General features: G+C 47.9%; 1 protein-coding gene and 1 long non-coding RNA gene across 3 annotated transcripts in view; one reads left to right on the top strand and one right to left on the bottom strand.

Annotated features, from left to right (window-relative positions):
• Window positions 1–846: 846 nt before the first annotated feature.
• ZKSCAN2 (zinc finger with KRAB and SCAN domains 2) lies at window positions 847–19619 on the bottom strand. Its single transcript, XM_045460381.1, has 7 exons — window positions 18563–19619; window positions 17298–17484; window positions 14294–14385; window positions 13817–13943; window positions 10274–10957; window positions 8029–8520; window positions 847–5474 (listed from the first exon to the last, which is right to left on the bottom strand). The coding sequence occupies exons 1-7, from the start codon at window positions 18965–18967 to the stop codon at window positions 4552–4554; spliced, it is 2910 nt and encodes a 969-aa protein (XP_045316337.1). The 5' UTR covers window positions 18968–19619; the 3' UTR covers window positions 847–4551.
• A 240-nt stretch (window positions 19620–19859) lies between these two features.
• The window catches only part of LOC123588879, a 130518-nt gene continuing 126193 nt past the window's right edge, over window positions 19860–24184 (top strand). For both annotated transcript variants that reach the window (XR_006708054.1, XR_006708055.1), the window contains exon 1: window positions 19860–19954. This is a non-coding gene — a long non-coding RNA (uncharacterized LOC123588879). The remainder of the gene's footprint in view (window positions 19955–24184) is intronic.

Genomic DNA, 24184 nt, shown 5'->3' with positions numbered 1-24184 from the left:
CATTCACCTCCCTTCAAGTCTAGTTGATTTAACCGTTTCTAGAAATTGCAGATTTGTAGCCCTTACAGAATTGTTTTTCCCCTTAGAGCTCTAAAGTCTCTCGTGTCATTCCCAGACCTGGGTCTGTTCACAGACCTCGATGTCTGTGAGGGAACGGAGGCCAGAGGATGACGCCATCATCTTCATTTCCTCCCAAAGGGTTGTGCCCATTTACTCAAGGAAAACACGGAAAATTTCCAGGGATGCTTAGACACTGACTCGGCAGTTGTAATTCGCGAGGACACCGGGCACCAGCGGTCCAGCACAGGGCAGAGGCTTATAGAACCCGGGGAGAGGCACACGCGGTCCACCTCACGTTCAGGTGGATGGCTCCCGAACCCTGGGACTCTTCTCGCAGTGCCTGCGACTTTAGTTAGAAACACGTCCTCGCCCCGTGGCAAAGTGTCTACACTGACTCTATGACCGTGGAGTTGAAATTGTGGCCGCAAGAAGGGCAGACAGAGGCTGCTGGAACTCTTCCAGGGAAAACGGTAAATCTAAAGCTGCCCTGTGTCTTTGGGGAGATCGTTCATACTTGTTCAGGCCGCCAGGAGAGGCCGTGCGTGGGGGCCTCCAGGGCGAACTCCACCCTAGAACCAGAGCCATTCCTTGGGACTTCTCTGACCGTGACAGCGAACGGCGGTGGCCTCGCAAGCCCCCCGGCCCCTCAGGGCAGGGAGAGCAGGGAGCTGCAGTCACTCCGAAACTCTCTTGACACAGCCACTGGGACCTGCTTTATTACCTCTGTAAGTTCTCTTTTCCCTTAATAGAACGCCTCCTTCAAATGATGGCAAAAACCAACGGGAGTCATTTATTTGAGACATTTATTTCACAGACAAGTTTTCAAGAAGACAGCTAAGCGAACGCGGATACAGAACAACGAAGAGACGCACGCTGACAGGTGGAACACCCTCGGCGGCCGAGCGAACAGCTGCACGGGCGGCCGGCACTCCTTGCTTTGGGGACTGCCCCCACTCGTCACAGCCCAGTCCGGCCCGGCCCGGCCCGGCCGCCAGACCTCCCACACCGCTTCCGTCACTGCAGCCACCTGCCACTGGCTACCGAGGGGGGGAGCTGCGGGGGCTGCCTGCTGGTGGACACGAGTGACCTGGCCTTTCTCCGCACCGCGCGGGCTCCCGGCACCCCTCTTCCCAAAGCACGCAGCGGTTCTGTGTGGCCTGCACGTCGCACGCCGTGGTGGGCCAGGCTGGGCACCTGGCCTTATGACCTCTTCCTCATCCACACTGTGCCCCGTCATCTCACTAAACATTAGAGCCAGAGCAGTCTTGCAGATCAAGTTCAACGTGTCTCCAGATAAGGAACACGGGCCAGAGAGGCAGAGATGTGTCACACGACACTCAGTGATAGCGACAAGACTAAAACGTGTCCCTTTTGGTTTCTGGTCTAATGCTCAGTCGCCTGGGGCAGGTGGCCCTGAGGGGCTTAAGCGTATGTGTGAAGTTTCCCTCTTCAAAGAAGGTTTATGAATAAATTAGGGCATATGGGTAATAAAGTCACCAGTAGGAACTGGAGGTATTTGTGGGGGTAACAAAGCAAGTGTAGGCAGGGAATACAAGCCAGTTTCCAAAGTGCCTTGGATAAGATGTCAGAGAATAAAATGTCTACTAATTCAAACTACTCTAAAAAAATAGGACTGGGCATAATTTTTAAAGAAACACAGTAGGGTCAAACAAATACGGGTTTTAGGTAGTTGGCTGAGGTGGCCTGTATATTTTGTTGAGCTTTCCAGCAGCCGGAACAGAGAGAGAAAAGGAAGAAGTTATAAAAATCACAGTGTTTGTATTTTTTTTTTTTTTTCTGCTTAGGATCAGAGCTTTCCCTGGTACCGAGACCCAGAAAAAAACCTTTTCCTATGGATCTTCATAAAGGCAATGTAATGTGATATAAAAGACACATCACTACTCATTTTGACTTTCATGCTCCAGTTGGAAAAAGACAGAATGCAAGATGTCTTGGTCTAAGATGGTGGGTGGGACCTTCTATTTCCTCAGAACAGAGACAGAGTTCAGGAAGTCAGTTTAACCCATGTCCAAACAGCCCATTTACCATCAGGAATACGGGTAGGGGAACCCCGGTTCCACCTCGGCGTGACCCCAGACGTACGAGACTTCCACAGGACCGGCGTGTTCTGCTCGAGATGGAATGAATCCTGCACCCTTCCCGCCATCGGGCACGTCTGAGAGGCGCAGGTACAATTTGGGGCAATTTGGAAAAACTCTTTTGCAGGTGAAAGTGATTTTCTCACAGTCGAGTCACTGACCTTCGGCAAGTGACACGAAGGTAACCGACACTAATGACCTTTTGCCGCGACACTTCCTCTGTCAGACTGCAGGTTCCTGGAGCATGGGCACCATGTCTTCTTCCACTTTCGCATCCCCTCACTGTGCCTGGGAGACGGCCTTACACATAGCAGTACTTAATAAATACGTATGAATAAATCATCTACTTTCCTGAATCATGCTTCAATATAGTTATCAGTCCTGTGTACACATCGCTAAGTGGTGATTCCTATCAATGTGCATCTTCTCTAGCACTGGGATTCCAGAGCATCTACGCACTATCAGCACACGCCCACGGGCACGCACGCGTCTTACTGTGCTAGGCACACTACCGACAAGACACTGCACTCACCATTAAAAGTCTATAACTCGGACCACACGCAGGAAGTCAACCTACTGAGGTGTGAACAATCGTAACATCTCCAACCAATGTAAATCAGAAACATCTATCAATATGTACCTGAGTCACCTGCCTTCTGGCAGGCCACACCCTATTCTGGCACCACGAACTCGACGTCTTTCTACACCGCCCACCCTCCTTGGTATTCTGCTGAACAGGCTTGGAAAGATTCAAACGTCCTCAAAGGAAAAACATGATCTCCAGATGTCTCCAAGTAAGAGGACACCTGACACGGGAGAGGAGGTAAGATCAAAAGTATAATCTCTACACAGCCCTGACTCTGGCTGTCCTTCCACTAAAGTCAGGACTTCCCTTCCCTAAGCCAAAGCTGCCCCAGGTTGCCTATGTACTAAGAGTATAAATGTCACTGGTCTCATCCTGGAGGAACCAGCCTTGGATGACCAGGTTCCCTGGTTTCACCTGTAACTTCCAGGAATGAATTAATTACCTCCCTTCCCACCCCCACCTCCCCATTTTGACTTTTCCTTCAATACCCGTTGGGCTAGTGTGAGGGGGTTATTGAAGAGATTTCTCAGACCTACAGGTAAACGAGGAAAACAACAGTGTTCTGGATTGGAAGTTTCTGCACATCTTTCCACTTTTCACTCAGTAAGCTACAGAGTATATAAATTACTCCGGGCTCTACAGTTAGGTTGATGACCCTAGGAACAGGGACTAGAAGCCTCAGAGACGGAGGGTGTATTTAACAAACAGCCTGGAGGTGGTGCTCTGAATGAGGTGGGGATCTGATCTACAGCAGGCCCAAGGGGTCTGACTGCTGTTAGAGAATGTTTCCGGTTTCTACCTCACTTCCTCCCTAACCTCTTAAAGTTTTAGAAAACTATTATTATGTAATGTCATACTAAGCCGTGGGGTTGGGAGGCATAAAATGTGCCAACATGCCAGTCGCGTTCTAGGTAAGACCCAGAGCAGGTGGAGGGCAGAACGTGTCTGAATGAAGATTCTACTTTATGTTAATGCCACACACCACAGGCATGCATCCTGTTCAATCTGGAGAGGGCCCGGTAGTTCAGGAGAGTCAGATAAGAGCACCCGGAACAACTAAGAGGTAAGTGTGGGACTTACAAGAAATGGTAAAAGGAACCGGATAATTACGTAGAGGCTGGAGAAACCGCAGCCGGGGGCAGAGGGGTTCAGTCTTCAGGTGCAGAAAAGGTCAGCCTGGTGGGTGGTGGGTTGCTTCTCGTCTCCACGGAGGGTGAGGGGGCAGTAACGTGGTTTCAGTGGCAGAACCTCCACCCTCGCTCTGTGGGTCAACCGGCCACCAAAAGGGCGCAATTGCAACAGACTTCTGAAGGGGGCTCAATCTCCTTAACGACTGCCTTCAAAACCAAGATGCATGCGATGTCATCCTGATCAGACTCCTGAAAGTTCTACCCCCAAAAGAAATCTGGGATCAAGTTGCATCCAGGATCCCACGTGGTGGACAACGGGAAACCTCCGGCAGGCCGGGTCTGCTCGGAAACAACTTTCACAGCGCGGAGGGACCTTGAATGTTGCTGGACTAGGCAGTCCCGCAGCAGAGGCCTTGACATGCCGAAGGGGCCGCCGTTCTGAATCCTGACAGATGTCCTCCCCACTTGGTCAAGGGAGACGTTGAGACGCACAGAAGGAGAGGAACGGATAGGTCAAGTCAGAGGCAGAGGTGAGGACGCGAGGCAGGCCCTTGGTTTATTTACATTGTCAAGCTGGCCTCGGGAATCACCCTCCCGAGCTAAGAAAAGATCGCTTCCGAGGATGAGATCGGGTGAAACGACTAAAGGGGCACGTTAGGAGGAGGAGACGTCAACGTCAAAACGTTTTCCTGAAGTCATCAGTCTTTCCCTTAGGCGGGCTCTCCAGGGCACAGGCGGGCGGTGGGTGTGGCAGAAGCTTCTCTCTGGAATGAACCTCCCGATGCTTGGCGAGGACAGAGCTCTTACTGAAACGTTTGCCACACTGGGCACAGCCGTAGGGCTTCTCTCCGGTGTGTATCCTCCGGTGCTCGCGAAACCTCGTACAGTTATTGAAGCTTTTTTCGCAGTCCACACATTTGTAGGGGTTCTCGCCAGTGTGCACCCTGCGGTGGGCGCTGAAATGGGAGCTGTTGGTGAAGCTCTTCCCGCACTCCCCGCACTGATAAGGCTTCTCTCCCGTGTGCGTCCTCTGGTGGATGATGAGGCTGGAGCTCTGACTGAAGCACTTTCCACACTCTCCGCACCTGTAGGGCTTCTCCCCCGTGTGGATTCTCTGGTGGGCACCAAAGTTGGAGGAGTCGTTAAAGCTTTTCCCACAGTCAAGACACTTGAACGGCTTTTCTCCCGTGTGGATTCTTTGGTGTCTGATTAGGCTCCTGCTCCTGCCGAAGCACTTCCCGCAGACACCGCACTGGTAAGGGTTTTCCTTCTGGTGGGTGACCCGGCACATCAGACGAGCATTCCTCCCGAAGCCGTCTCCGTATTTGAGAAGCCGGTAGGGTCTCCTCCCCACCAAAGGCCTCGGATGCGCTGCGGCTCTCCCTAAATCTCGAGGCTGAGACATCAGCTTTCCCTGCCTGACCGCTTGAAGGCTTTCCCACTGTCTTCCTGAGATGCATTCCCTTTTCCGGTATTTACCTGGATCAGCGTTCTGGGAAACAACCCTCTTAGACTTTTCTATCAGTGCCCGATGCTGTTCCATGTCCTTGTAGATTACCTGTGTTGCATCCTCCTTGATACTACGTCCAATTTCAAAATCTGGAAAGGAAGAAAGAAACGAAAGACGAGAAAGATTTCTGAGCGGTCCCATATTAACACAAACAATACAGCCTACGAGGCTTTGTTAGGATCCCTGTATTGTCCTCTGGCCTCTTAAGTCCCGTTACCCCTCTCTGATTCATTACACCTTATTTGCACTCTGTTCCCCCCACAGCCAGCAACACCTCGTACAAAGGAGGCTTCCAGAAATGTTTTCCAAAGCAAATTGTTATTCCCCATCCATGTCCTGAGTCACACGGGACCAGCTCAGCTTTCTCCCCAAATTCCACTCCCTCCCACCCTGCTTTCAAAATTTCACATCTGCGCTCACACACCCCGCGTGGCACTAGTGTTCAGAGCAGAGTCCAGTGCCCAGGTTCCTCAATGGACCTCCAAGTTCATCAATATCTGATCACGTTTCTTTCTCCTCCCCAAATGGTCTTTGTCACTGCTTTTCTCTGGCTGTCTCGCACACGGGCCACACGGGCTCAAATCTTAATTCTCCCCATCCCCTTCCCCAAACTGGAATTACCTTCCCTCACGCTTTCACCCACGTCCCATACACACTGCAAGGTGCATCCTGGATGCCAGCTTTCCAGGAAGTCTGCTCGACAGACAGAGTGAGGTGGTGGAAAGACACAGGCTTTGGAATCACACAGCCCTGGTTCAGATTGCATCCTGGTCACTTTTTAACTATGTGGTTCTGTATTAACTTTTTATTATGGAAAATTCAAACATGTAGCAAAGTAGAGACTACGGTATGTAACATGAACCTCCACAAACCACTCACCTGGCTTTGACAATGACCTACTTCTGGTCAATCTAATTTCACCTCTATTCCCACCTGCTTCCTGCTCCCTCTACCCAGGTTATTATTATTATTATTATTATTATTATTATTATTTATATTTTTTTTAAAGAGAGGGAGGGAAAGAGAGGGAGAGCATGTGCATGCATAAGCAGGGAAGAAGGGCAGAGGGAGAGAGAATCCCAAGCAGGCTCTGTGCTGTCAGTGCAGAGCCCAACGCAGGGCTCAATCCCACAACCCTGGGACCATGACCTGAGCTGAAATCAAGAGTCGGACACTCAGCTGACTGAGCCACCCTGGTGCCCCTACCCAGATTATTTTGAATCAAATTCCAGACATCATATTATTGCATCCAGGTTTGTCTTACCAAACCCTCGTTCCTCAGCACTTTGCTGTGGTGCCTTGTTTCTACTTGCCAGTTTCAACACGCCTCTCCCTGCACACAACCCTCTCCTTGCACGCACCCCTCTCCTTTCAAGCACAGAGTTGAAACTGCAGATATCCCTCCCTCCCAAGTTTGGTGGCTGTGGCATGGGTTGGGGAGAGGAGGGCACCCATCAGTTGGTCCATTAAGGGAAAGCCCTAACAATGCCATCATCTTCTTTCATTTTGCAGTTCTTCTGAAGCAACCTCATTGGGTCCAACATCGTCCCGGGGTTTGGAGGAAGTCATAGCCTCATGGTTGGCTCTGACAGAATCTGACAATTCATGGACAGGTCTGTAGCTCGATTTAAAAAATGAGATTCATGAGGGATGGCACCAAAGGACTTTGTTTCCAGTAATCGAAACCGGGGTTATGTAGCGCTCAATGATTTCAGCCTTCAAACTACAATTTCCCACGCAAATACTAGCAGAAAACACATGTATGTTCCTTCTCTAGCGTTTGTTTTGAATAAGCACAGAGTGCTGGAAGGAAGATGGTAACAGGTAAGCGCAGAAAGAGGAGCTCAGACTGAGGATCGCTGTGGACCTTAACACGAGACTGACGGGGGAACCTGGTTTGGAGACTTTTACAAAAGTCTAGGCCACAGACAGAAAAAGGCTGAACCAGGGCAGTGGCTGTGCTGACTAAAGAGGGGACAGAAGTTCCAGAACCGTTGACAAAAAAGTGTTATCTGCTTCGATGTATATGAGGGAGAAAGCATCAGAAACGTCTCTAATGTGTTCAGGCTGGATGTGAGAGGACACAGGGAAGACCCAAGGTGTGGGAAGAAAGACGGTGACTTAGTTTTGAAAATTTTAGGTCTGGGCCACTGCAGAGGTAGACGCCCACGAGGGTACGTACCAGCAGTCAGCAGGGAAACACGCAGGTGGGGCTGCGGGGCTGAGAACCAGAACAGAGTCTCTCTCTCGTTTTGTCGCTGCCTAGACTCTTCCTCACGCACATCACAGAGAACTGAGATGTCTGTGTTTTCAGCCTACTTGCTCTGAGTTTTTTCTCCACATATGTCATGTGTAATTCCAAGTTCTTCTTCCGCACAGGATTTTCAGAAGAGATGAAACATGGGCCCGTACAGACCAACACTGAGGCTGAGACCCCACACAGACTGAATCCCTAGAATGTAAGCTCCTTCCCTGAATAGAAGCGCCGTGAGAAAAGAGACTGTGTCTTATTCGCTGCTATATCCCCTGTTCCTCATGTAACACAGGGCACTCAAATATTTGTGGAATGAATAAATACTCACAAGCAAAATGCCAGAGCTACTGATTTCTCAGTAAATCCCACTTTCCCCTGATGGTCCTTACCGCTCGGGCTTTGCAGTAGACCCGGGGGCCCCTGGAATTCCGACTCGTGTACGATTTCCTCCTCACTCGTTCTCTCACTGCCAGAATCTTCTCCCGTTGCCTCCTGTGAGGTCTCCTCGGGTTCCCAACCTGTGGGTTCCTGGGACTCCATCTCAACCTCCTCTCTCTCTTGCCCTGAGGGTGATGGGACTTCTTCTGGAGTGTCGGCGGAAGGGGCAGCGGCCCGAGAGTTGATCAGCGCGTCCATCTCCTTGTAGAACGCACAGGACTCCAGCACGTGACCGTTTTTCACTTTGCGGTAGCTCTTCTGGAGGCTTTTGAATTTGGTCCGGCACTGCTCCGGCGTCCGGAGGAAGCCGCACTCCCGGAGTTGTTCAGCCACGGCCCCGTACAGCTTGCTCTTCCGATGACAGGCTTGGAGGGCTTCGTAGAACCGAGTCTCCCGCAGGATATCAAGAAAAGTCTTGGTTTCCTCGTAGCCCCAGTGCACACCTGCCAGGGAAGGATAAAGTTCAAAGATGTAAGAAAAAGAGTCTATAGCCTCTAAATATAAGGAGTAAAAGAAAGCAAATCCCATTCACTGTGGCAATAGGAACTATGATATGCCTGGGAATAAGATGTGCAAAATAAAGGAGAGGGTCTATATAAAAAAAAAAAAAATCGGTAATTTACTGAAAGACATAAATGAACTATAAAAAATGGAAAGACACTCCGTTTCTGGATAGGAAGACTCAAACTGTACAGACATCAATTCCCAAATGAATCTGTAAGGTCTAAATCCCAATGGGATTTCGAAATTGAAATTGATAAACTGATCTCAAAGTTTCCTTGGCAGAGGAAGAACGCAGTCCCCCAAATCTGCCATGGCTATGGCGGTCAACTGAGGATACGGCTATCTTCTCTAAATGGCTAAGAGTAACAGATCAGGACATGTTTTTAGCCAGCCTTCCTTGAAGAGTACAACTGTGTCCAGAGTAGTCTTTGATGTCACTGAGTCCTCTACTTGGAGAGAGGAAATGATCTGCAAGATAGGCAGACGCTGTGCTGTTACAGCAGAGTAAACCTTTTCAGGACGTGTCTGAACACAGTTTGTTAAACTGTGCTTTCTGTGCGTTTTGTAAGATGAAGTCACTTCTGTCCTCAGTCTCACCAGATGGCCTCCTCCAGGGCGGGCACTGCTTTCCCGAGTCTGGGCCCGCCCTCGTGTCTATGGATTTCCAGATTGCTGAGCACCTGTATGTGTACGATGTATCTTCCCGTCTTTTCCTGAGCTGTCTCCCTTGAACAGATGCGGTCATGAGAACACCCCCCCCCCCCCCCCCCCGCTCTCCTTCCTGGATTTATCTTTCCACCCTAAGAATTCACCATCTTTTCGTCAGGCGGAGTGGAGAAACTTTCCTGGTAACAGTGACACCGGGCAATGCCTCCCCGCAGTTAACATTTGCGGAATGCCGTCATCGATTTTTTTTATCTATTATCTCATTTCACACTAACAACCCTGGAATCCTCAGTTGCAGTTTACTGATGAGAAAACTGAAGCTCCAAGTTCTTACATGATGTGCTTACTGTCACACAGTCACTAACTGCCACTTTAGTTCTGCATGTTCCCAGTCCCCAGATTTCAACGCCAGCCTCCATTTATATGGTATGTGGTGTATCTTTTTCTATCTTTTAATTTCAAGGCCTCTGGTCTTCACATGTATCTCTTGTAGGCTATATTTAATTGCCTTTTTAGACGACTGATCATCTCAGTCTTTTACGTTTGTAACGAATGATGTATTTGGATTTACATTTACCATTTCATTGTGTTTTCCATTTGACTCGTCTACTTTGTGTTCCTTTTTCTTTCCTTTCCTGCCTTTTTCTACAATTCCACTTTTCACGTTTTTTTGGTTATACATTCTTATGCTACTTATCCTAGACAGTGCAACTCCGTATCTTTGACTTATTATACTGCAATTCTGCTAGCTGCTTTATACAAGGCTCAGATGCTGGATTCCTCACAGTCCTTGGACTCCACCTATCTTCCTTCCACAGGCTCCAAATACGCAAATCCATGCTGCGCTCTAGCCCGAGAATGGCCCTTTCAGCAACAACCCCCCCACCCCCCCAGAGTACTTTCAGCGAAGGGGGGGCAAGAGGCACAGGCCAGCGCTCCCCAGGTTTGGCTGCCTCTGGTCTACTCCTGCTACCACAAGCCCGTATCATCCATTTTCACACCCAAAGCAAAGAGCACAGTCCTTACCGCTCAGGTTCTGGAACAAGACAGGGGCGCCACGAATCTCAGACTTCCGGATGAACGCAACACCCCTCTCGTCACCATCGGATGCCTCTGCGGCTTCCTCCTCCTCCAACAAACTGGTCTGTTCTTTAGCATTGACATCAACTCTCTTCAGTCTGGGGAGAGAGATAATCTCCTTTGGCTTATCAGCGGCTGAAGCATGGGCTGCGGGGTTCAACAGGGCGTCCATGTCCTCAAAGAAGGCACAGGGTTCCAGCACGTGGCCGTTTCTCACCTTCCGGTAGCTCTTCTGGAGACTTTTGAACTTGGTCCGGCACTGCTCCGGCGTCCGGAGGAAGCCGCACTCGCGCAGCCACTCGGCCACGGCCCCGTACACCTGGCTGTTCCGGGGACAAGCCTGCAGCGTTTCATAAAAGCGAGACTCCTTGAGAATCGCGAGGAACGTCTTCGTCTCCTCATAGCTCCAGTGCACGCCTGCTATTTTCTCGTCCTCCAAACCCCAGTGCTGCTGCTCGCCCCACATTCGCCCCGCACTGCGCGCGGGGATCTGAGTCGCGTGAACCGGCTTTTCCTTGATGTAGTTGCTTCGGAGAATACTCCTTTTGTTAGAAGAGTGTACACCTAGGGTCCATGGCTCCTTTCTTTGCTCCAACCGGGCAATCTTGTTAGACACGGACACGGTACTTCCTACAGGGAGAGAAATACATTCCATGCTGAACACGGAGGCCATAGCCGCACAGCCTGATCTGCTGCCATAGCGCGATGTCCTGGACACCTGTTCACGCCTATCCTTGAAAGGTCTTGTCCAACCTCCTTCTCTTTTAGAAACTTCCTCAACCGTGACAGTGTGCAGTACAGTTATTCCTACTACTTACGGTGCAGGCTATAGTTATTCTGACCCCTCTCTTCTTTGTCACAACCATCTAGGAACTGACATTATCATTTTATTTCTCACGTATGCACCACCTCTTTCTCCAGCTAGTTCTTAAGGGAAAGTCTTTAAGGTTAAGAAACATACAGTTTATTACCTTTGATTTCCTCTCAGTGTCTAACGTTGTATTAGTTTCAGTGTCTGCTCCTAACCAGTATTTGTTACTTATAAAACAAAGCGTGTTCATATCTGCCCACCACATACCCCCACCCCAACCCACACATGCACATGCACGCACACACGCACACGCACACACACACACACACACACACACACACACTCTCTGGGGCTAGGACAGGCGAGAAGGCAAGAATTTGTGGATACATCTGACAAGGTTAATAGGAAGAGACAGAAGGCCAGGGAAGCATACCGACAATCTGTTGCATTACAGCACTATGGAGATCAACGGGTAACGGGTCTTAAACGTGAACCCTGGCTCCATCACCTGCTTTACTCTTGGGCCAGGGGAACTTTCTCAATCTCTGAGCTTCAGCTTCCTAGGGAATGATGGCCTCTATTCACAGAAGTGCTGGGAATATTAAATAGATGATCGCCTGTGAAGTATCCGATGCCCAATAGGTATCGTAATAAAATTCACTTTTCTTTCTCTAGGTAATACACACAGAAACTCCACGGAATTCTCAAGAGAAGGAGCATCACAGCAAATCCTTTCTGAAAGAACCCCGGGGATGGAGTTCTTTATTTTTACTTGATATAGGAAGTGTAGGAATAATGAAAACTCAAATATCCACAATAAGGACCAGGCAGGCAATGCAACTGAGGGAGAAATGTGGCAGTTCAGCACCAGCTCCTTGATTCAGCTCTGGCGGATTGTTGCTATGTGAGAAGGTGGGCCTGTGGTGCCTGACATTTGATTTTTCAAGATACACAGGAAATCCAGATTTATAAACTAATTTTAAATTAAAACTCTGTGCAAGGCCAAAATGTGTGTATAGGCTAGATTCGGCCTATGAGTCATCCGTTTATAGTCTATGATAAAAGATTGGGGAAGCTGTCTCCGGGCCTGGGCCTTTCCACATGTAATCACCACTGACCCTGAACAAAGTGGGGGCTGGGGGAACCAATGCCCCATAGTAAAAAAATTTGTGTATAGCTTCTGACTCCCCCAAAACTTAACTACTAATAGTTTAGTGTTGACTGGAAGCCTTACCGATATCATAAATAGCCTATTAATATGTATTCTGTATGTTATATAGATTACATACTGTATTCCCATAATGAAGTAAGTCAGAGAAAAGAAAAGGTTATTAAGAAAATCTTAAGGAAGGGAAAATACATTAACTAAGTTAACTGTGAGTACTTTGGATAGATACTGGACTGTATTTATCGAAAAAAGATCCCCATAGAAGTGGACCCATGGAGTTCAAACTATCTTGTTCAGGGATCAGCTGGCTAAATCTGAATTCTCAGAGGATGACCCCCAGCCCGCCAGTGGCACTTTACTCAGGGCTCTCACACGGCACCCTCCAAGGCTTGGATGCACGCTCCAAGGTCACGCCAAGAAAGGCCTGCGTGAAACCCTGGCAGGACGCTGGGTGCCTGCTGCTATGGGAAGACCGCTTTGCCACCAGGGTGTGGCAACCTATGTTGGTCATTCTCAGAGGACTTAGTTGCGTTCTGATTATAAACAACTGTTGGTGTTATCTTTTTTATTCGGTTTGATATAGTCCATTTTATAGTCTCTATACTTCAGTGTCTACAGGTAGTGTGTCCAACAGAACTTTCTGTGATGACAGCAGTGACCTCTAATTGTGCTTTCCAACACGGCTATCAAATATCCTAACCACGACTACTGCCCCTGAGGAACTAAAATTTTTAACTTTATTTAATTTTAATTAATTGTACAAATTTAAATAGCCGCTACCCTATTAACACATATCTATAACGTGTCTAGTGTGGATCAGTGCACATTTCGGGCCTGTAATTTTATTAACAAGCAGTCTTCGACTTTCAGCTTACATATAAATGTACTGTACTTGTCCCCACTACTAATGCAGGTGACATAATCCTTCAGAAGTCTGCTTGTAAAGGGACACTTCAGTGGTTACTTGTGCCTGTAAATTCGTACTATTCAAATAACTCACAATGCACTATCAAGGTATTGAAATTGTATTGTGTTGAATTGTACTGAAATTACTTTTTTCCTTTCATCTGTAAGATTTCCATCCAACCAACAAATATTTGCTGGGCACCCACCCGTGTGTCCAGCTATGTGCAAAGTGTTGGGTTGCTACAGTTAAACAAAAACAAATCTTACAAAGACCTTGTGACTTTATGGTACTATTAGTCTAGTGGTATCTGTAAGCTTATATTTAAGTAATACAAATATGACAGTCCTATATAACCCCTTGCAAATGTCTTCACCCCTAAGTTAGAAGAATATGCACATATTCTAAACTGGAAGGGAGGAATGAATGACTGAGTTAAGACAGCATGGACAAGAGAGGACTAGGTCTGGTAAACCAGGCCACAGAAATGATTAGACAGCATGGATGTCCTTTAAGTGTTGACATTTTAATTATTGTATTATTGGTAGAAACAAAGATATAAAAAAATCCCCAAATCTTTTATGTGCAAAGGGAAAGAATCCTTACCCAGGGAGACCATATTCCCAGCACTCTCTTTCCTAATATCCCGGTACAGGTCTCTGTGAACGGGAATCTGATGTACGCTCTTTTTGTAGGAAAAGCCTCTCGCCACGCGGACATCTTTCACCGGCCCCTGTAACAACAACAGCAATGACTACCGAGATAACCACCTGGGTCTTTAAAGGGTGAATGGTCGTGGAGGAATCAGAAGGGAGGGCCCTAAGGGAGAATTAAAATCAGGGAACCAAGTGTGTATGATGTGCCAGATGAAGCAGATGTTATAAAGGATCATAAGACAGATGATCCAGCAAGGAGTCTCATTACTCAGAAGGCTGGGTCCGGTCTTCTCTGCAAAAGGGGTAGGGGGTAGGGGGTGGGGAGGGGAGTCTCTTTGAGGGGGTGTAGAAGTTTGAGGGCAGTGAAGGCACGGAAGTCCTTGTGACTGGATACTCTAGGAAGGCAGAGAGAAGATCTACAATTTACCTGAGACACAACAGGTAATGGTGTGGTTGTTCCTTCCTGACCTATGTTGTTCCATTCAGTAGCAGGGACAGGAAGCCAGGGAGAAGGCCGAGCTGTAAGAAGAGAGAGAAACAATTAGGGTTCTGGGCTCCGGCCCCTTAATTCGTGCAGCTTCTCCTTTTAAGAAATGAATGTGTGTGTGTGTATACGTACATATATATATGTATATATATACACACACACATATATATACACACATATACGTATATATATACGTATGTATATACACACACACACATATATAAAATAAAAAAAAAAACCCAGTAAATAGAAATTGATCATTTCATCAGTGAGTTCAGAACAAATGCCCGAAACCAGGGTACCCTAAAGCAGGGCTCACAGATGCGAACGCTTTCAGGGAGTTAGCAGGCAAAGTAGATTATGAAAGGGGCCAGGTAAGGAATGGGGGACCTGGAGAGCACGTACACCACTGAAAAGGTGTGGCCAATGCCCAGTCCCAGTTGATGCTTCACTGTGATAGTCAGAACTTCTAATATTTTTCAGGAGAAGCCAGAAATCTGGACTTTTCTATGAAATCTCAAAAACCTTAAACCTGGGAGGCTCAATTGGTTAAGCGTCCAACTTCAGCTCAGGTCATGATCTCATGGTTTGTGAGTCTGAGCCCTGCTTCGGATCCTCTGTCTCCCTCTCCCTCTCTCTCCCTCCCTGGCTTGCACACATGGGTGCATGCGTACTCTCTCTCTCTTCAAAGTAAATAAATATTAAAAAAAAATCTTAAACCTTAGAACTAAAAGCAAACAAATGCATAAAACCCCAAACCAAAAACACATTGCAGGTGAAACAAAAGAAGTCTGACCTGGCATGTGAGTTACCAGTTTGCAATCTCTAGTATAAGTCATTCAATGCTTCAATATGCTAAACAAGTTAGCACACATAGATACACAGTCCTGGACAGGCAAACACACAATACACTCCCTCAAAAGTCTGTGGTCTAACTTCTACTCTGCAACTCACTACGTAGGGAAAACTTCCGGAATGGATTTTACTGTGGTCGAGAACTCAAAAGCTTGTTCCACCACTTTCTAAAGAAGCAAACTGAACCACTTCTTTGGAAACACAGTACAGGTATCCCTTGCTTTTCAAAAGTTCATGTCATGCCACTTTACTTTTACAAAAGACACACATCATTACCTATTTTTGCTAACCGGAAGAAATCCAAAAAAGGATCTTCACTTTTACCAAAAAAGGGGGAAAAGCAAAGATATTGATCGGAGTTTGTTTTGAAGCGAGCTATTAAAAAAAATTTTTTTAAGTTTACTTATTTATTTAGAGAGAGAGTGAGCAGCGGAGGGGCAGAGAGAGAGGGAGACAGAGACCCCCAAGCAGGCTCTGCACTGTCAACGCAGAGCCTGATGCAGGGCTCAAACTCACGAACCGTGAGATCATGACCTCAGTGGAAATCAAGAGTCTGACTCCTGACTAACTGAGCCACCCAGGCGCCCCTGCAGCGAGCTATTACAGAGGCAGTGTGCACCCGAGCAGGGGGAGTAGCACGACCACAGTGTCACTGTCCCCGTAAGCACCTCGACAGAACCCAGAACACACTTTTCCACTTTGTGAATTATCACCCTGAGCTGTCAAAACCCAGAAACACCATAAATTTACTGTAGCTTATCAGCTACAGTAGTAACTCAGAACATGTAATCCATGTGAACTTTGAAATTCAGAAAATATTAATATTTGCAATGAATTCTATCACAATGTGAATTTCAGGAAAGGTAAGGAGGTTGGGTGCACAGTAGTGAATCTTGCCACTTGGTGAGGGACTGTGTAAGCCAGACAGATTTGAAGTTTAAAGATAATTGCGCTGTTACGGGAGAAAGGAAACTGACATTTACTGAGCACCACTATGTACTGGTCTGTTTACGTTGCCTCATTTAACCTACACTAACCACCTTATTATTTTCCTTTTACAAATGACAGAATGGAAAGTTTGAGAAGCTTAGTAACCTGACCAAGGCCACACAGATAATGAATGGCAGAGCTAGGTTTTGAGTCGGGTTGTCTTCCTCTAAAGCCTAATCGCTTCACCTCTATGCATTAATGTGCCCTTCTGTATTACTTGCCCAAGGACAGATGGAGACAGGTGCAGAGACAAGAAGATATAAACCCAAGCCTCCTACTGTAGGTTCAGTGATCTTTCCATTCCTCTCTTTCGGCCTGATACCAGACTACAGGGATGGTGAGATTACAGTGGACGGGGAAAGACAGGGTGTTTAATTTCCTTCTACTTGACTTATTAATGCCCAGGGTGGCTATGAAACCTGTGTTCCCTTGTCTATGAAGTCTTACTGTTTACCTCTCTCATATGCCACTTCTGGGATGTCTCACTTGTAATTAAAAAAAAAATTATGTTTATTTATTTTTGAGAGCAAGAGAGACAGAATGTGGGCAGGGGAGAGGCAGAGAGAGAGGGAGACACAGAATCTGAAGCAGGCTCCAGGCTCCAAGCTGTCAGAGCAGAGCCCAATGAGGGGCTTGAACCCACGGATTGTGATATCATGACCTGAGCTGAAGTCAGACGCTTGCTTAACCGACTGAGCCACCCAAGTGCCCCTGGAATTTTTAAAAAGTAAATATCTTGTTTCCCTTTCCAAACAGTTTTGAAAGTTGTTTATAGCCAGCCAAAAACATATACACATATACACACAGCAGGACTGAAAAACACAAGCTGATTACAGAAAGGAGATTCTTAAGTTACACTGCAAGACCTCGAGGCCAGTCTGGGAAAGCCAAGTTTTCCCAGAGTCCATCCCTATGATGGCTTTTACTTATGCTGCATGTGTTCCCAACTCTTGAAGCTGATGAAGTCTTGCTCCCCAAATATTTAATTTATTCTCAAATATGTACTGAGGGGATCCTAGTCTGAACCAGTCACAGTGTTATGGCCAGAAAATAAATCTGCCATGGTCTCTGCTCTGGGCATGCTCTGAGTCCTTCTCACCATTCTTGGGTAAGGGCCGATGCTCTCTCTTCCAGTTCAGCTGCTCCTCCCGTCCTGAGCGGAGGCTTCCAGCTTCCTCCAGAGACACCAGTCTGGGCTGGGTCTCCACCTGCTCTGGCTGAAAGTCCGTTACCTCCCATGCTGCTCCCAGTGGTACCTGCTTCTCTGAGTGCACAGGACTGCTAACCTGCGAAATAAAACCAATGCCATAATGGAAAGAGGGAGGAAAACAGGGCCCAAAGAGGACCAAATTTCCCCCAGGAAGACATCAAAGAAGGAAAGAAGATGTGAGAAGGAACGAAAATTTCACTCCATTCACAATGGAGCCTCCAAGGGCATTGGGTGAACAGTACTGTCCAGGAGTCTAGGCGAAAGGGAGCAGGAGAGTGCTCTTTATTAGTCTACAGAGGGGGGAAATCTAGCAGGAGTAAAATACAGAGCCCCTTGTTATTAGCATAGATATGGAGTTCTCACATCTATTAGGTTCACAGAGAAGCGAAAGCTATCAGAACAGAAATAAATTCACTAGTGAACTGAAAACAGAAAATTAACTTCCACATGTAGTGTCTATGCCTGACCAACACAGCAGCCTGATAGGCAGGTCTTTATACAATGCAAATCCCGTGCAAGGTGAAACTGCAAGTCTTGCAAATCTTGCAGGATTTCATGAGGTTAATGAAAAGGCTCTTGAAAATGACTAGAAGACCATGAAATGCCACTGACAAACAAAGATCTGGCAGTTAAGCTAGACAAGAGTGACAAGGATGGTGGCATTGAGGGCACTTTGGAAAACACACATTGAAATATTAAAGGACTAGAGAGAGCCCTGGGATAACTGATGAAGTCCGTCCTTTCTTTTTTCCTTTCATTTTTTCTTTCTTTCTTTCTTTCTTTTTTTTTTTTTTGGTTGTTGTTGTTGTTGCAAAAATAGCCCTCTTTAGGATCAAACTACAAAAGTCCAACCCTGCAAAGCATAACGTGGTGTTCCCTTATATAATTTTTTTGGGAACGATAATGCCAGAGATTTATACAAACACTTAGATGTATAATGTTTAGCTTCCTTTGCAAAATAATATTTTAACTAAGGTTTTTTTTTTTTTTTTCTGTTTAATATGAAATTCTGGTCCTCTTTCAAATTGATTCGCTTTAGAAGTCTCTCAGTACCATTTATCCCTGCATAATAAGCCCTATCTGCAGGGCACCCCGGCCCCCCTGCCTTAGCCATCCCCTTCGTTCTAAAAACAATTTGGAAAATCCTCTCTCACCTGCTGTCTTAGTCTTCCAGTCTCTTTCTCCAAATGTATTACCAGGGCCACCGCCTCCTCTCCACTTTCCGGACACTGTTTCTGAGCCCACGCCTGAATCTTCTCGGGCAAAATGGTGAGAAACTGTTCAATCACCAGCAGCTCAAGGATCTGCTCCTTGGAACGCATTTCGGGCTTCAGCCACCGGCAGCAAAGTTCCCAGAGTTTACTGAAAGCTTCATGGGGTCCAGTCACATCCTCGTAACAGAATTGCCTGAAGCATTTGCGAAAGGTCTCAGATTCAGAGCTCTCCGATCCTTCCAGAGTGGGCTCCGATGCCCACTCGGGGTCCTTTTCTACTTTCATTATTAAGCATCCCTCAACCTCCAGGGGTGCGTCCATCTGAGGGTCCAGGGATGCATCCATGCTCTAACCCCGGGTCAACCTTACGTCTAGCTCAAAGTAGACGCAAATAACCCAATCCTCAGAACGCTCCCTGCTTAATGATTTTGGAAGTGTGGGAGGGTAGGGACGTGAAAAACGGCAGTGTCAGCAGGAAGAGGGTACCCCAGGCTCATTAATCAAATCTATCCTAGGCGCTTGAAATGGTGAATGTGTACCCTAAGGTCCCAAACCCGGCCTCTCCTCCAAGGAAGATGGGGTTTTCCGGGGTGCATCTCTTTAGTTCAGTGTCCAAGACCCAGGGCAGGGGATTGGGAGAAAATCTGGGGAACTGAAGCAAGGGTGGGCGGGGGCGGACGCCCGGGCCGGGAGGGGGCTGGGCTCTGCGGAGGCGAGACCCCGGGTGGGTGGGGCCGGATGTGCAGGCCCCGCCCGGCCCGGGGATCGGGGTTCGAGGCTCAGCCCCGCGGCGCTCCCAGGCCGCTGCGGGAGCCGGTGAGGCCGGCGGCGTTCGACGCCAGCGCCGGGCTCTTCCGGGCCCAAATCGGTCCCGGCCGTCCTCAGGAAACCTCCGCACGCCGAGGAAAGGCCGCGAGGTGGTTCCGCCCCTGAGGGGAGAGAAGCCGCGGGGACCCAGCGAAGCTTCGCGGGGGGCGGCTGTCGGCCCGGCGCGCACGGCCTGCTCCGCTCCGCCCGCGGACTGCGCGGGGGGCGCTGGGAGCCGCGGCCACGCATGCGCCGCCCGCGACCGCGCGCCGCGGGGTCCGGGGAGGCTACCTCGCGGGCGAGGGGCTGGGGGAGAGGGCTGCGTGGTGGACTCTCGCGAGAGCGCGCAGCGTAGCGACTCGCCGCTGAGGGACTTCAGGAATGAGGGGGGCGCGGTGAAACTGCCCGGGGGCGGAGGGACACAGTCGGGGGCCGAGCAGACATTTTGCGGGAGACGGTGGAACTGCCTGGAAAAGGGGGGTGTCCCTCAGCGGTGGATCTGGGAGGCGGGGAGACGTCTCTGAGGTGAAGGAACACTATTGGGGAGGGGGTGCAAAGGTCGTTCTGCGGCGGAAAAGGGAGAGAGACGGGGGACTCTTTTGCCTGGCGGAGGGGTCTGTGGCAGAGGGATCGGACGCGTTTGGGGTTGCTCTGCAGGTACCCTTCGCCAGGGGGCTTGGGCGCCAACCCCTCCTACAGGAGCGTCTGGGCGAACCTGTCCAGGCCCCCCAAGAGTGTCGTGGGGGCGCCCTTTCTGTCCACCGCTGCGGGAGCACCTGGGCAGCCCCCTTCAGGCCCCCAAGCGTGTCGCGGGGGCGCCCCTTTTGTCCCTCGCTACGGGAGCACCCTCTCAAGTCCCCCAAGGGTGTCGCGGGGGCGCCCCGTCTGTGCCCCGCTGCGGGACCGTCTAAACAGCTCCAATCAGGGCCCCAGGGGTGGCGCGGGAACACCCTGTCGTCTGGGGGTCCTACTGTAGCACGCTCTGGGAAAATCTGGTGTGGCTGACCGTGAACGGGGGTGGGGGGAGGGGGAGGGGGAAGGGGGGACGGTCCTGGCCCAGAGTCCCCGCTCCTCCTCCCCACCCGCCACTGTGGTGCTGGAAGGAGCTGTTGACGCCTCCCAACTTCTGTGAAACTCGGAGCGTTGCCTTCCTGCCCATCCATCTGTTCCTTTATTGATGAGGTGCCGGGCAGTGTTTTAGGCACTTGGCATACATCAGCGGGCAAAACAAAAATCCCTGTTTAGGGGTCGGTAGCCTATTAGAAAAGAAAGCTTAGTGACTTTTCTTTTTCAGCGGAAATCTAGTTAAAATTCGACCTACACATCCTAGCAGCCCAGAAGCTAGGAGTAGCGTCTACGTCACAGGGAAGGTCCGAGAGAATCTGTCGGGCAACCAATGTGTGCAAAGGGGTTGTCTTTGCACAGTTTACTATTCTTTCTTTCTTTCTTTCTTTCTTTCTTTCTTTCTTTCTTTCTTTCTTTCTTTCTTTCTTTCTCGTTAGTACTTTTTGAGCATCTATTTTGGGCCACACGTGATGACAGGTGGCGAGTGAAAACAGCCCTCGTCACTTGCACTTTCAACCTGCTAGGAGGGGCAGGCATTAATCCCGTAATCCACGAGCTAAAGTACGATTGTGACTGCAACAGGACCACGAAGAGGAATGTGCTGTGTAGATTAGAGGGATTTGACCTCGCTAGTCAGGCGTCTGGGAAGGTTTCTTTGAAGATGTAGTGATAAGGAGATTCAAAGACGGAGTGAGAGCTGATGGGGCAATGGCTAATCCTCACAGCAATCCCTTAAAGCAGATACCATTGCCTCCACTTGACAGTTGAGAACATTGAGATCTCCATGAGGTGATCTAACCACCCAGCGTTACTTCAGACTAGTGGCAACCCAGGATATGGATTCAGTTAAGAATAGGGTCTTTAAGGGGTGCCTGGGTGGCGCAGTCGGTTAAGCGTCCGACTTCACCCAGGTCACGATCTCGCAGTCCGTGAGTTCGAGCCCCGCGTCGGGCTCTGGGCTGATGGCTCAGAGCCTGGAGCCTGTTTCCGATTCTGTGTCTCCCTCTCTCTCTGCCCCTCCCCCGTTCATGCTCTGTCTCTCTCTCTCTCTGTCCCAAAAATAAATAAACGTTGAAAAAAAAAATTAAAAAAAAAAAAAAAAAAAAAGAATAGGGTCTTTAATATGCTTGTTGGGCCATTTGGTGGTTTCAGGAGAGACAAGCGTCACAAGCAGCCCAGGGGCGTCGGAGAGCATGGGTCACAAACTCACAAGCCTGCAGAGCTCAGGCAGATGACATAAAAGAGTGAAGTCGGCAGAGTGCAAGACAATAGGGAACGGTGGGGACTGCAGCAAACTGGAAGCCACATTTTCTGCCTAAATGAAACAGCCAGTTGGAATTCACACACCTGGCAAATACATTTATTTGTCTCCCTTAGCAGAAGGTTAGGTTAGCTCAATAAAGCTGGATTTATTTTTTTTTCAGTCATGTTCTCTGGGGACTTAGAGCAGTGCCTCACACATAGTAGGCCCTCAACGTTACCTGCCATCCATAGTCTCTGAATGGTTCTTACCATGAGTGTGCTTACATTCATTCTCTTATTTTATCCACCAGCCTCTCTCTTGGCTTCTTATTTTCTTCTGACATGGCTGCTGCATGAAAAATCCCTAGTGGCACCCCCCCCCCCCAAATATTTAGGTGTGTCTTCCTTTTGTACTTCTCCACCCTCTTCATATTTTAGCTCATTTCCATCCTAATGTGCTTGGCGTTATATCTCGGTCCCCTCTACTTATCTAGCCCATTTAACACTTAAACAGTGTTTTTGTTTTTGTTTTGACTTAGAACTTTAGTGTATTGACCTTGGGCCCACCCAGAACTTTGTGTGGACCTTGGGCTCACTCTCACAGCCACCTCCTACACTCAGCCTCATTCCCTGCAACCCTAGGCCGCAGCCCCCAGCTGCTTCTTATCAGGGACAATGCATGAGAGGTTTCATTTCTTAGAAACTGCTCTCCTGAGACATCTTGCTTCTCAAGAAACTGATCGTCTGTAGTCATCTGAACTTCCTATTCCGTCACACCGACTTCCGCAAGACGAATCTCATGTGCATGGGAAAGTTACAGCCTAGCCTTCTCAAAACCCCACTTGGAACAGAGGGTACTGGGACTTATTGTTCATTATCTCTTACATGTAGGATCCTAAGGTCTTTAGGAGTAATTTTTTCTTTCTTTTTTTTGGTGGCCTCTCAGTAACACACATGGATATTTTTAATGGAAATTTTTAAACATAAAAAAGTAGAATTAATTCTCATGTTCTCCCCTCCAGTTTTAACAACAAGCCACTGTCTTTGAATGATCCCCAGAGAAGCATTCACACCAGTCTTTCTGATATCACAGCTGTCCTACAAGCTGCCTTAGAGCGACATTTCACGTGCTATTCCTCTGTCCGTGGTGCTGATCCACCAGCCCTTTGGCCAGCAGCCACACTAGCTGCTATACCTTGCTTTTGGTCAATGGGATTAATGTAGTGTTACCACAAAAGTAAACATTAACTATACATGAAATAGTTCCAAGAAGTGCTATCTATGGCCTATGCTAAGTTAAAAAAAATCCAAGCTACAGAATATCCTAATAATGCTAGTTACTTCTCATTTCTTTTATGCCCTGAAAATTTAATTCATTTCCTTAAAAATCAAAAAGTGTTCATGAAGAGGTTGAGTATGTCTATTGGTGTGCCTATTTTGGACACAGAATTTTCAACTATGGTTTATTAACCAAGCCATAACTAGTTGAAATAGTTTTCCTTTTTACAAATTAAAAATCACCTCTCCCACTGGTTCATTAATGATGGGCAGATAGCCGACAGAATAACAACTGTTAAAATGTTCCAGTGCCTTTCACTCCACTGAGAAATACCATAATGAAAAATTCTTAACTATATATTCATATATAGTAGTAGTCAACAATTTTTTTTTCTGTATATATCTCTATGAGGCACCATGCTAGGCACTAGTGGGATGAGTATAAGGCATAATCCTTTTACTCAAAGTATTAAGAGTAAAATGGGGGAAATTAGTCCTAGGATTGTCACCTGTTAGAATAAATATGATAGAGGTATGTATGAAGGCCTGTGACACTACAGAGTAATAGCCTCTCTGGCTACCAGGAAAAGCTTCATAGAGGGAATCTGGAAGGATGTTTGGCAGGAAGAGAAAGAAAGGCATTCCAAAGAGAGGTAACATAAACATGAGTGGTATTTTCATGTAATGGTATGAAGCTAAGTGTACCATGAACTTACTATAGGGGAAGGAAGTGGTGGAAGATAAAGTTGTACAGACAGGTTGGAAGGAATTTGGACTTTACGATGAAGGCAATGTAAAGTGTGCCCATTGTTGCAAGAAAGTGAGGGCATCTCTCTGTCTCTAGGAAAAAGAATTCTGTCATCTAGACTCCTGGAAATAGTGTGATACTCAGCATACAGGGATTTGAGTAAGAGGGTTTCTAAGGCCTATTTTTCTATTCATCTCCCCATCCATTAAACACATATATAGAAGTTAATTCTGTTTCAGGTAAAGTATTGAACACTGAAGACATAGTGGCGAAGGACACACTTGGTTCCTTACATTCTAGCGGAGCTTGGAGAAGGAGACAAAGAATATACAAGTACCTATATAAATAAACAGGATAATTTCCGGTTATTGTAAATACTAGAAGGAAGATAAATAGGGTGCTAGAATGGACAGTAACTGGGG

The sequence above is a fragment of the Leopardus geoffroyi genome, chromosome E3 (genome assembly GCF_018350155.1).
Source record: "Leopardus geoffroyi isolate Oge1 chromosome E3, O.geoffroyi_Oge1_pat1.0, whole genome shotgun sequence".
Taxonomy (NCBI): domain Eukaryota; kingdom Metazoa; phylum Chordata; class Mammalia; order Carnivora; family Felidae; genus Leopardus; species Leopardus geoffroyi.
The sequence above is the reverse complement of the archived record's forward strand: the minus strand, read 5'-3'. Positions and strand labels throughout refer to the sequence as shown.